The 13,736-nt window shown below is 43.6% G+C and overlaps 1 protein-coding gene across 7 annotated transcripts in view; it reads left to right on the forward strand.

The window, feature by feature from the left end:
• The window catches only part of dab1a (DAB adaptor protein 1a), a 314,427-nt gene that overhangs the window by 260,880 nt on the left and 39,811 nt on the right, over window positions 1-13,736 (forward strand). For all 7 annotated transcript variants that reach the window (XM_037770006.1, XM_037770010.1, XM_037770011.1 and 4 more), the window contains 2 exons: window positions 5,474-5,613; window positions 10,248-10,346. In XM_037770006.1, the coding sequence (XP_037625934.1) occupies window positions 5,474-5,613; window positions 10,248-10,346 (239 nt within the window). The remainder of the gene's footprint in view (window positions 1-5,473; window positions 5,614-10,247; window positions 10,347-13,736) is intronic.

Raw genomic sequence — 13,736 nt, forward strand, 5'->3', positions numbered from 1 at the left:
TATCACTTATTAAACAGCGTTTAGTAAGGCTTGTTTTCATTTTGTAAAACTGCGCCCCTGCTGGCACATCAGTAAGAGTTAAGGCAGAGAGTGGTACTGCAGCATGGGGGAGACAGCAAGAGGCTTCCACAACAAAAACCCACAAAATCATAATAAATTCAGATGAAGTTCTGTGAGAAGTTGATGATAGAAAAGCTGCTAAAATCAGAAAGACACCACCGTAACTGTAGAAAGAGCTTTGTTGTGTCGAAGAGGTGTGAAGAGAGTCGGTCTCGCCGTACTGCTTTTCCTTTCTTTCCATTTCACGTTACAGAGACACACGGTAAAATAACAATTTAATACATAGTCTTTGGTGGATTATGTGTTTGCCGAATTACAGGAGATGCTCGGACAGATACAGAAAAGATGGTGAATCTAATGTTATCGGTACATTTCATCGGTAATTAGAGCAGCTCTGTTGGTTTCCTTGTTTTTTAAACAGGGTTCTGCTGATAGAGACACTCAGAGCGGGGCTGTGCAGCCGGGCAGGGTATTGTGATACCTTTCTAGTATTGGTACACCGTGCAACACTAGTGTGTGTGTGTGTTCACCTGTGGAGCATCCATGACTGATGCACCAGGAGATTCTTTCATTAGTGTTAAGATATGGTGGGTGTGGTATGTGTGTGTGTGTGGAGCAGCCATGACAGATGAAACGGAAGATTCTTTCATTAGTCGTGTTTGAAGCTCAGCGGGGTCACAGCAATAACAGACATTTATTTACCGCGGACCGGATGCTGAGACACATACACACACATGCACACACATGCACACGCCCTCACAGGGAGGCCTTTCATGGAACATGCTCCCTGAAGGTGATAATATAAAGCACTCAGCAGGAGCAGTAACCCCGGACCTCGTCTACCCTTCTCTCTCTTTTCTTCCCCTCTTGGCCTTTCTCGACTCCTCTGTGTGTTTCTCTCCCTCGGTGTGCTAAGTGTCGCAGCGGTAATGGTGATGGATGCAGATGGAGGGAGCAGGTCTTAAATGTCAAACTCAAATGAAAACCGCTGTTCCACTGAGACTAAAGCAGCTGGACACATCCAGTGTTATTTAACATACATACACACTCACAGATGAAGTCCTGCTCGGCCCAGACTATGAGAACAATGAAGGAATGGATCCTCAGATGAGTGCATACAAACTCTGATGAAATGATTTACTATAAGAGGGGAAAAATCCCCTCAAACTTTAATCAGGTTTCTTGGTTTTATAATTAAATAGCTAGAGCTTGTCCATTTGTATGATAAAAAGTATCTAATCTAAACATTTTTCAAACATGGTGACCTTGAATAGTCGACGATTCGATCTAAAGAGCCTAATCCGACTGCCAGTCTCGCAGCCGAAGCGGGAAAATGTGTTCATGAAACAAAGGATCATTCCATTCGGGCTATTTGAAAATGAACCCATGTGATTTCAATCAATCTCCTCAGTGTGCGTGAATAAATCACCATGTAGACTACGATGCACTATCACAATTTGCGGCACCATCGTAGCAGCTTCTAGGCGATAGCATGAGAAAGGCTAAAAAACAACAACAACATAAGGCTACTGTTTCAAAATCAAAGAATACATTTATTAATCAGAGCACTCATAAGAACGTAGCACTATCAGACATTGAATACTTTTTTAATTTATGAACGATTCTGTCAAATCAGCAAGGGTAGGCACGTAGAATCAGCTGGCTTGCATCTCTCTCTCTCTCTCTCTCTCTCTCTCTCTCGTTGACGGTCCATTCACTCTGTCGTTTCCCTTCTGTCTGTGATTGGCTATTATGAGGGAGGAGTAGGGCCGAAAGTTGTATTTACAACCACGAAAAGCAAGCAGGCTAACTGTGAATCACCACTGGAAGCGAGACGTGAGCCTCCACTGAAAGCAGATATATACTGAACCAAAATAGACGGTTCCATGGGAAGAAATTAGCAGTGTTTGTAGGCCTATGTATGGATTAATCGATTGTATTCCCCCACTGATCATAGCGAGTGCAACGGGCGAGCTCACAGACAGACTGGGAGCCTTGGATCAATAAATGAAGATACGGTTAATAAGTTCAAAACACATACACAGCAGGATATTTGCGAGATTTTAAACAGCCGTCTATGCAGATTACGCTTCACTAAACGCGATAAAAATTTACTTGCAAAAGTCAATGTAAATGTAAACAATGCACGATTTCAAATATTAATAACTTTGCAAATGCTTTATGAGGAAGGAAATGCACTCACTCAGTGCGTTTTTGCGAGTAAAACTGAATGTTTGTTTACAAGAAAACCCCGCCGCCACCTTTTAAAACGTGTTGGTGGCGATACAAAAATGTGACTTCTTCTAGAATATTATATTAAAAGTTTCCTGGTTTGTTTTCACAAGCGCTCACAAAGAGATTTAAAGCTGTTGTTTTTCCTGACAGGCAGCTCATGTTTGGATGTGAAGGAGATATACTGAGTACACTATGAGCAGTAGTGGCATGTTTTACACCGGGGACAGAGATGGTGAGGTCATCAGAGCTGCTGAGCGGGCTTGTTTTTGCCTATATGCACATTTCACGGGACTGTTTCAAGTTTAATGAAGGCAATATTTAAATGCCTTCTGCGTTGAACAGAGAGACAATCCTCCAGTGGTTTAATCACTTACTCTCATCTCAGCCCAACTGAGACATGACACACAATAGAGAGAGCTGTTCTCTCCAAAATAAGGACAGATGTTCCTCAGCTCTTTTGTCTCTGAAGACGCTGAGGCAGACTGTCATGATTTACTCTAAGTAGGACTGTGACTGAGTGTGTGTCTGCTCAATGATTCAGAGGAATGAGCTCATATTTATGTGTGCTTGTGTGTGTGTGTCTGTGTGTGTCTGTGTGTGTAGGTGTTATTCTTTTAAATCAATGGAGAACAGAGTGAAGTGTTTTTCTCTAGTGTGCCCATTTTTCCTTCACAAGGGACAAGGATCTTCAGACAAATTAATGTTCATAAACATGATCTCCAGCAGCGTTGGACTTTCAGAACTTGCTATATCAGGCTTTCACAGAGCGGGGCTATTAACGCAAGAGGATCCTGTTATCTTTCTGATAATGAGGCCTTTTGTAGCCTTACAGCTACGACGAGAAGCTTTCATTTTATGTTGGTTTTGGCGGTCTCTGTGGAGAAAAGTGGTTGTGTTTGAGAGCACCAGAGTCCCTTTAGAAAACCTCTCATTTTACTGCAGCAGGGTCTGACAGCCTGCCCCGCTCGGTCCTGGTTCTGGTTCTCCCGTGCCTCCTTTCCCCTCGAGTGGTCCCAACAATACGGCCTAGACCTCCAGCAGCGTGGTGTCGGTGTTTGCTCCCAGCGAGGTGAAGCTCTGCTCCTGGCCGGAGGAGGAGCCGCTGCTGCTGGGTGTGGAGCTCTCCACCTCCTGCTGGAGCGGTGGGCTGGTCGCTGCTGGAGGCCCCGCTGGAGTCTGAGCTGAAGGAGTTTCTGGTGAACCTGCGTGCCGTACATCAGTTTTGTCTGATTTTGCAGGCCCGATGACAGGCAATAAGAATAACTATATAGAAATAACCAATCTTCTCGCTGATGGTCTCGTTTGCTTATATCTAGTGCCTGAAATGGGCTGGTACTCACCGGTGAGCACTTCAGATTTTTGCCCACATGAGTACCCTTACATCTTATTGTGTACCACCACAGTATGCAACGTTAAGCACTAAGCATAGGAAATAAACGCTTCAGGTCGCGGTTACGCCCGTGAGACGCAGCTGAGACCTTAGCCTCCACGGATCCGGTGCAAACAGTTTCATAGATTAAAATGAGATTTCTGAATGTTGTTGCTGTTGTAACTGCGCCGTTAGTAGCTAGCTGCAGTGCAAATGACTACTAGAGGCTGCTAGTTGTGTGCGGCACCAACCAACACCGAGCCTCCCCGTCAGCTGCCAACTGCTGTGACACTCTGCACCATGGGTACAGTTAACCTGACTACTGCACTACTGGTTGTATCTCCTTCAAAGGAGATTGTCTTTTTTTACAAAGCACTGAAGGCGTGAACATTTTTGCGTACAATTTGATCTGTATAAATAGCTAAATAAAAAGTTTTTATTAACCAAGCAGGCTGCATTTATGTACAATCTGTGGAAATGTAATGACACTCATACAAAAATACATTTGAAGTGAGATATATTACCAAGATATGCATATAAATACTGTATAAAGATATCCAAGACGCGTGCAATGATCATGTCATTGAACTGCTGGCACATTTTTTGGTCCAATTCAGGCACTGCTTATGTAGGTCATACAGAGGCATCAGTATTACATTTGTACTGTTTCATAACCAGTTAAAGATTCTTTGTAGTAACTTTAAATATCCTTAAACATCATCCAACCTCTAGAATCCAGCGTAAATATAATTCAGATGATGCTAATGAAGCATTTAAATATGAGAATGTTTGTGTGTGTTCATGTGCGGGCCAGCAGCAGACAAAGCCGAGAGAGGAGGGAGATTAGTGATGGACAAAGGTGGTTCAGTAGAGCCATGATGCTCTCTCCTGTGGTCAAAGGACTCATTCTTACTATACTGCAATGCTGTAGGGACTCTGTGTGTGAATGAAGGGAGTGTGAAAGAACGAAGAGAGGAGGAGTGGGACCTCTCCATCACTCCGACTATGACCTTCCAAGAGTCACGCTGTTATAGAGTACAGAACTAATGCCTCAATATATTATCTGAATATGCTGCATTATCATTATGCCTCTCCCTCTCGCTATCGCTCTTGCAGTCTTTCACTCACATTATACACACTCGGAAACACAACGCAGAGACACACACTGAGTGTTTCCTCTATACGATATTTGATGATGAAATATTTGCGCACTGCAGGTCAGAAATAGAGAATGAGAGCAAGATGGAGAGAAAGCACGACGTAAATTGAGTTTAGCCTTATGAGCGTCTCTCTGTCTGCTCTGCATTGTGTGTGAAGAGGAGCGTTGTAGTCACTAAAGGAGATAACATATGGACTTCCTGGACAAGAGCAAGGTCAACGCCGTCGCGACACTCGCTAATACATGCGCACAATGCCGACAATCTCGCACACAATAGAGGGTGAGGAGAGAGGGAGGACCGCGGGAGATAAGAGCAAAATGTCACACCATTATTCTGCAGGAGGAATAACCGGAGAGGAGAGTTTTAACTCTAATCCCGCCGAATTTACATCGATTCACGAGTCACGAGTGTATTGACCGGCGCCGTTCATATGATACCACATGCCTCCCATCTGACTTAGGAACATAAGATGTTGTAGCATCTGTACCTTTGACATGTACTACGGTTGTTTTCCTGTAAGATTACTGTTGGAGTCAGTGTGATTGATGATCCCGAGGTAATAGCACTGGTCTCAGGTAGATGGAGGTCCTTGACTGGAAGATGTACTGTGGACTGCAGAGTGAGTGTGTGTGTGTGTGTGTTTCTGCAGGGCAGGATCGCAGCGAGGCGGCTCTCATCAGGCGTTTTAAGGGCGATGGCGTCCGCTACAAGGCCAAGCTCATCGGCCTGGACGAGGTCACTGCCGCCCGTGGAGACAAACTCTGCCAGGACTCGATGATGAAGCTCAAGGTAAGAGAGTCTCTCTCTCTTCTTCTCTTTTCCTCTCTGTTGATGCGTCTTAAATTAAGACTTGCTCTTTTAATTTACTGCTTAAATTTGTTACTAACATGCATCTTAGAAATGACAACATGATTACCTCCTAAAACCACTGAAGATTAATGCACCTTATTTCCCAGCCCCCATGATGCCTTGTGTGAATTATGGGCGCAACTTCCAGCATGTCGTGTTACTGAACCGGAACAGGCGTTTTCTATTGTAACAGTACGCTAATCGTCTCTCCTAGAGCGATTGTATTAAAAAATCTAGTAAAACATGTGGAAGCATAACATGGTTTTGTTTCTTTCTATAACCCCATAACTGTACTTAAACTATTTGTAGTCTAATGCTGCCCTGCACTCCGTGCCATAAACTGCCTTACATTTTAAACTGTACAGAAAATAGTAAAAGTAACTGGCTGTCATTAAACCAACGCTACACTGCTGTGTCCTCCCTACACATGAAATCATCTCCACGTCTCTTCTCCGGGGGTCTTTATACCCCAACCACAAAGTAGGATACGGGTTTTCCTCCGTTGGCTTTTTGTCGACTAAATGAAATGAGCACACATAACGTTAAAGGGTTTTGGGTGGTCTCTTCACGTTTAGGTTTCTCAGCCACGTTCTTCTGGATTCCTCGTCTTTAGGTCGGCAATGGAGACTCTACCGTCGGTCACCAGAACAATCCCTTTTTGTTTTGGGTGCATGTTCAACACGCTGTTGTTGAAGCCACAAATTTAGCTTCATCTGGTTGTTAATACAGCGGCGAACAACGCAACAAGTACCAGAGCTCCACAAGGACATGAGAGAAAGTGCAGATTTAATGTTAGTTAAATATCTGTTAAAAAAAAGAAAGCAGTATTTGCTAAATTGAAGGCCAATTTTCAAAAGAAGAGCCGTTTGCGGTTAGCCACTATGGCCTATGGGACTAACTAGCTTACTGCTACTTCCAATACCTCACCGGAAGTCACGCCCATCATCATTTCTACAGAAGAAGGTGGATAGCCAAACAATGTTGTCAGTCCATGAATACTTCTTCAACTTCATGCATATTCTAAAATTCAACTTTTAAATATGCATGTTTCGTTCATCACAGCATAACTGCGCCTGTGAAGATGAGGACAAAAATGAGGATGTCATAATTTATGTGCACAGCGGTGATCAGAGCGGGAGGAAGTGAGGAGGTTAGCCATATGGATGAGAAGGGGATCGGGGTGAATGTCTCATTTGCAAGGACAGGAACAATTAGAGGGAGAGGTAGACAGATGGGGCAGTTAGCAGAGGAGAGAAGGCATATAGGAGGGGAACCATTTAGATGATAGGTGAGAGAGAGAGAGACCAGAGGGGATACAGATGAGGAGAAATAAGCCATCTATTCATTCATTTATAACTAAAGTCCCAACGAACGAGCTGATTCAGTGAAATATTTTACTGTCGCCTGCAAATGGAGAACACATTTCTCCTGTTACGCTAGAAACAGGGTCTTTCTCTAACCGGACCCTCCCCACTCCCACTCACAGCTCAATGAAGCACCTTCTTTAAGGTGGAGGGTATAATCAATACATTATTCGCCCCTGCTTTTTTTTTTGTCTTTTTTTAAGTAATTTTGTTGACTAAGATCATGATTATTATCAGTATTATTACCTTTCTTTTCCTTCATTGCCTACTGATTTGAAAAAGGATAAAAACAAAGTAAATGTAGTCCAAAAAATTAGAAAAAAATAAAACATAAAAAGAATATGCAATATAAAGAGAAACTAAAAATAAAAAGATAAATCTTACTCCCATGCTTCTGTGGTGGCATTTCTTCTCTTTTTTGTAAACATGTTCTCGTTTTTGCAACACTTCTTGTAAATATAAAACACTTTACAATCAAATGAACACGTCTACCGTTTTCTAGACTAGACAAGGGTTAGAGATTTTACCCTTAATGCAATGCAACCTGAAGTTGTTAAATATCGATTCAGTTTGAGCAGTTTACGTTTGTACGGGTAGTTGCACGGAAATTACATTTGTACGGAGCATGTTTCATGACGAACACAAAACATCACGGTTTGGGATGGCACTTACTGTAATATGGCGGACCCTCCACGCAAACGCACAAACGGAGTGGAAGTAGGCAGGGAGCAGCCCAGTCGCACAGCAGTTTATGAAACAGTCACGAAATTTAATGTATTGCTTCGTGTACATCGACATGAATTTCCCTTTTTTTTCGCGATGGTCAGCACGAAATCACTTCATATGTAATCCTCGTAATTATCCACGTAATAATCCACGAACCGGGAAGTATAAAGAGCGGCAAGTAGGGAAGAGGTTGGGGTGGATGGGTGGGTCAAAAAACACAGGACTTTCACCCAGGAGACCGGTTTTTGTGTCCTGTGTGAAACCGCAAGTCAGAGTTGATTTATTTGCCACGTAACTTCTGTACTTAAGTTACGATACTTCCAGAGTTATTTAAACCCAAACCGCGATCTTTTCCTAAGCCTAACTAAGTAGTTTTATTTTGAAAAGACTGGAGCGGAAATTGACACGTGCGTCACGTGTTGTTGAAAGCTGAGCATCACGAAAAAAATGAGTCATCGTGTATATGTACACGAATCAAATAGATTAAATTTCGTGGCTATTTCACAAACTGCCGTGAGACTGTGTTGTCGGGAGAGGGTGTAGGGTTTGAGAAAGGCCCCCAGTCAAACAAGATTTTGATTATTTTTTCCACAAACGCATGCTGAAATATAACAGTGAGAATGTCGAGCGCCTTATTCATTATCAATTGTCCTTTAACGCGTGGGCTCCACACACTGAAGGAGATATTTGAATTGAGAAAATTACCTTTACGTTCTGTTTATGTGTAGTGAAAACTCTATCCAGCCGGGGCGTAGAAGGGTGAGGAGAGGATAGACAGCTCATTGATCAAACAGCTTCCCTCCTCCTCATTTATTCAGACAGGAAATCCATCAACTCTTTTTCTCTGATCTCCCCACCTCTTCTTTCATAGCGCTCCTCCCTCTCCTCGCCCGACTCTCAATGCTCTGATCTCCTCTCTTTTCTTCTCCTCTTGTGACTCACCTTTGCAAATAGAGTTGTTGTGAACGAACAGTAAAGGGGAGTTTCACATCCACTTATAGAGTTATAATAATTCAGTTATATTGTACCGTTTGCTGTACCTGCCTTGTCTGTTTTTTCAGTTGTTATTGATTTCCTTCATGTCCTACAATGCATTTCACCAGCCTAAGATATGACATTAAGGTTTTGTGTTCAACTGAACAGAGCAAACGTAGCTTGATAATGGACATGCGATATTTGGTGGATATTTGTTTTTCCACCTTGAAGGGATAGTTTTGAAGTGGAGTTGTATGAGGTACTTCTCCATAGTCAGTGTATTACCTACAGTAGATGACGGTCGGCACGACCCCAGTTTGGAGAAACAGACAGGAGTACCAGCATGGGACCAAAGCAATGTACTGCTGTGGACGGATTTTAGACACCTAAATCAATATCAGTTTAAGTGTACGCTATATTTAGAATAATTTTACCGCTTTACCTTGCCGTTAGACAGCCCTTTCTTTTTTTTTTTAAAGTTATTTTTTTGGGAGCATTTTTCCATTTTTATGACAGGACAGTGGATAGAGTCTTGAAAGGGGGGAGAGAGAGAGTGGATGTGGAAAGGGCCACAGGCCGGATTCGAACCCGGGCCGCCGCGGTCAGGACCAAGCCTTAATACATGGACGCCCGCTCTACCAACTGAGCTAACCCAGGCGCCCAGACAGCCCTTTCTGACGGGGAACTGAAGCTATTATTTCCTTCTATGCCTTCTTCAAAGCCACCAGACTCCATTGACAAAAACAGTAATTTTACCTTGCAGAACACGGGAGTTGTTGGTCTACCGCTGCCTCGATCGGTTAGTTAGTTTGTGTTATTGTGTGACTTTGGAGAATCCGAACTAACCCTTTAAAACACCAAAGTCACACAATAACACAAACTAAGAAACCATTCGAGGCAGCGTAAAACCAGCAACTCCCGTGTTCTGCAAGGTAAAATTACTGTTTTTGTCAAAGGAGTCTGGTGGCTTTGAAGAGAGCATAGATAACGGTTTCAGTTCCCCGTCAGAAAGGGCTGTCTGACAGCAAGGTAAAGCAGTGAAAAAATTCTAAACATGGCGTACACTTAAACTGATTTTTTTAGGTGTCTAAAATCCGTTTTGCTGTTGCCCCCGTCCACAGCAGTACATTGCTTTGCTACCGTGCTGGTACTCCTGTCTTTTTTTTTTATCTACTGACTATGGAAAAGTACCTCATACAACCCCACAACACATCCGAACTATCCCTTTAAATATCTTTTAAAATTTGTAAAAGGTATGAATCACAAGCATGCCTCAAAAGATGTACAGTAGATGGACTACCGAGGCTACTGTTCACGGGAAAATGATCTCACCTCCTCTGTTAACTCACAGTTATTGACTAGTGAAAGAAACTTACAAGAAAACGGTCTTTATGAGAGAGAAGGGGCCCAAACTGATGCTCTTTATGGACTTATATTCTCATGACACAAACTCACGTTTCTGTCCTGCTTCTAACCTGGTTGTGTGTCTGTGTGTCTTCCTCTCTTCAGGGTATAGCTGCAGGAGCGCGGTCTAAAGGAGATCACAAACAGAAGGTGTTTCTGACCGTCTCCTTCGGGGGGATCAAGATCTTTGATGAGAAGTCAGGGGTAAGCTCAGAAGCATGTGTGTGTTTGTGCCTGCATGCAGCATGTGTGCGTGTGTGTGTGTGTGTGTGTGTGTGTGTTTCCTCTGTTAATGAGGCATCTCCATGAGAGGGAGGGGCCCCCCGGGGAAATCAGGAGACCCTAATTGAAACCCTGAGAACAAGGCCTCCGTAGATGAGAGAACATGGCTACCCCATTGTCTGCCTCTCTGAAAACAGCGACAACACGGGTTCTAGATTACACTCCAGGATTACACATTTTCCATCTTACATGGCTGCTTTTCTGGTTGACCGACTGGATCTATGCCGGCCGACTGATATCATTCCTACACCTTTTATTCCTTCTGTCAATCAGTTTACTATACATCTTTTCCTTACTGTCCGTTAAATCACCTAAATGACCTAAATACACCTAAAAAAAGCCCCATAGTTCTGCTTGGTTTCACTGATGTAGAGACGTATTGACTACTCAGAGATTTACGGCAGTAGGACCGGTCGTAGATAGAGGACACTCTGTGGACAGATAAACTGTGAATCCAGTTGTTGCAGAGCGAGTGTGCATTCAGCTCAAGGGGAAAGTGGCCAATAGAGCGTCGTGATTTCTTTCTCAAGGATCCTCTTGACAGGTATTGTCCAGGTTCGATTCCCCAACTGGCCATACCTGTCACAGTATCCTTGAGCAAGAAGTATAACGCACACATTTCCCAGGATACTTAGCGCTGTGGTTGGAGGACAGCCTCACTGAAAGGGCCATTTCGCCAGCGTCATTTGGGTTAATAATGGATCAAATGAGCATTAAATCAGAGACTCTTCTAGAAAAATCTGTTTTAAGGTTCTTGGCTCAGTTTGCTCACTCAGATCATCTGCGCATGTTCGATTTTTTTGTTTTGGCAGCTGGATGAAACAGCCTTATTTTTTAAAACATAATACAGCATGAGGATGGAGGATGGAGGATGTGGTGGTAGGTTTGGGTGGGTGGTAAAGGGATACAGAGGCAGGAATTGGGGATTTAGGCAAAAAACTGAGGTGACATTCATGGGCTATGCAAGGTTATTTAGCATAGATAGTGGTTTTTTTTATTTTAGTTATTTATTATTATAAAAAATGTTGTTATCTCTGAGAATATAAAGGACACTGTGTTGTTTAATTTCAAATGCAATGGATAAAATCAATACAAATCTACATTATAATTAGGGATGCCCCTTCGTAGTCGATTAGTCGACTAGTCAGTCGTTTTGGTCTCAGTCGACTAAGATTTCTTTAGTCGATTAGTAATTTTTTATGTTTTATTCATGCTGAATGACTTATTTCTAAGAAACTTATGAGCACATCTCTGGTAAACACCAGATTTAAAGTGGTGCTTCTGTGTGATTCTTTGTAAAGAATCTCATTTTTACAGATCTGTCGATTAAGTCAACTAATCGATTAGTCGACAAAATCGTAGTGTTGAGTGATTTTTTTTTGGTCGAGGACAGCTCTAATTATGACAAAACATAATACAGCACTAACTGCTCTTTTGTATATTGTAAATACGCAGTGTGACGCCGAATTCACGCCAGAGCAGCCGCAAAGTGCAGCCTGCGGTGAGCTGCCATGCAATGTCTATGGAAAGCTGCGGCGGCCGCTCCGAACTCAGCGAGCTGTGGCCGTTCTGAAAGTTGGGGAAAGTTTAACTTTAAGCGGCGAAGTGCAGCCAGAGAATACCTGCAGCCAATCAGTAAACAGATCCTGTGACATGCTGACATATGCTACAAAGAATTTCTTCCCACCTGAAACACATGAATACACCTCCCGGCCTCAGAAAAATATAATTATGCTTGGTGTGAACTTGCTGCCTGTTGGACTCTGCTCTGCCTGGCTGTCAGTGGATCTGATTGTGAATGTAGTCTGGTTAAGACACATTATGATGCTTGCTGCTCCACACCTGACTTTAGTATCTGAGATTTACACCTCGACAGGAGCTGGATGTCACTTACAACGCGCGCGTGTGTGTGTGTGTGTGTGTAAGTGTGTACCCAGCAGTAATTCAAAAGTGCAGGGTATTAGACAGGTAGGACACAGTAACCAGTGGCCTCCCACATGGCAGCCATATTGCATGCAGCCAAACTCATCCCTCACCAGTCCAATCCCTCTTCTTTTATAGCCCTCATTTCTCTTCGTCTCATTTCCCTTCCTGATGCTTCAAACCCTCCACGCTGAAAGATTGAGAGGGGCTAGAAGCAGAGATAGATAGAGAGTCAAAGGGGAGACGGTGTAGAGAAGAGAAGAAACAAGAAAGAGGGGCGAGAAAGAGAAGGAGACGAGGATGTGAAAAAGACAGATAGAGGGAGGATGGGGAGGGGCAAAGACAGACTGAAGCAGAGTTAGAGGGATAGGTTGAGAATCAGTGAACATATGTCAAAGGAAAGCTCTCTACAGGGAGACTTTGTCCTCTGTCTCCGCACATTAATATTAACTATAGAGATATGCTGTCCTTACTATCAGTCCTTCAACCACTTCTAATGGCTAGGGAAGGAGAGAGAGGTGGGGGGGGTGAGGGAGAGGGAAGGACTCTGCTGAGGTTCAGAGATCTTGACAGTCTCGTTCCCCTCCTGTGCATCAGTCAGCCAGATGGGCGGATGGATGTATGGGTGAAGGAATGGATGGATGGCCTCTCTCTGGGAGGAGGGAAGGTCGTGCGGGATGGAGGGAGGTGGTGCTTGAGATGGAGGAGAAGAAGAGGGGAGACATTAATCTAGCAGAGGGCAGACCGGCATGTCTCTCTCTCACTCTCTCTCTCTCTCAACACACACACACACATAGAGACACTACCCTCTTCAACCCTTTTTGTCAGTCTCGTCAGGGCCGCTGCACCACGTCAGGTCAAGAACTCACAAGAGTGAAGGGCTGAGCTCGCTGGCCTGCTGCTCCCTCAGAGGATGAAAACAGAAATTAGTCCAGTTCTATGTAAAGAAGTACTCATAAAGGAAAGCTTTGTAGAAAAGACCCCGGAGCAAAGTATTTATACGGAGGCTAGACAGAGATGCAGCTGCAGCGAGGAGGCAAACAAGACAGAGGACGGTACATTCACTTTGGGTCCTACCAGATATATTGTAAGTTAATGTTGATTAATAAAGATCATCCCACTTTACAGTATTCATTAGAAGGAGAGGGCAGAGGAATGAAAGGGTGTTGAGGTCGGAGGGTGAGAGGACCTGAGGGTGAAGCTGGAGGGGATGTTAATGTGTGTGTAGAGCAGAGAGGTGTAGAGGTGTCATGGCGAGGAACCCAGGTAGGGAGACTCAGGGTGAGACAAGGAGGCTTAAAGGAACAGTGTGTAGCCTTTCAGGGGATCTATTAGCCTAAATGGAATATAACATTAATTAGTATGTTTTCTTTTGTGTATAATCACCTG

Source organism: Sebastes umbrosus, chromosome 5, assembly GCF_015220745.1.
Source record: "Sebastes umbrosus isolate fSebUmb1 chromosome 5, fSebUmb1.pri, whole genome shotgun sequence".
NCBI classification, from domain to species: Eukaryota; Metazoa; Chordata; class Actinopteri; order Perciformes; family Sebastidae; genus Sebastes; species Sebastes umbrosus.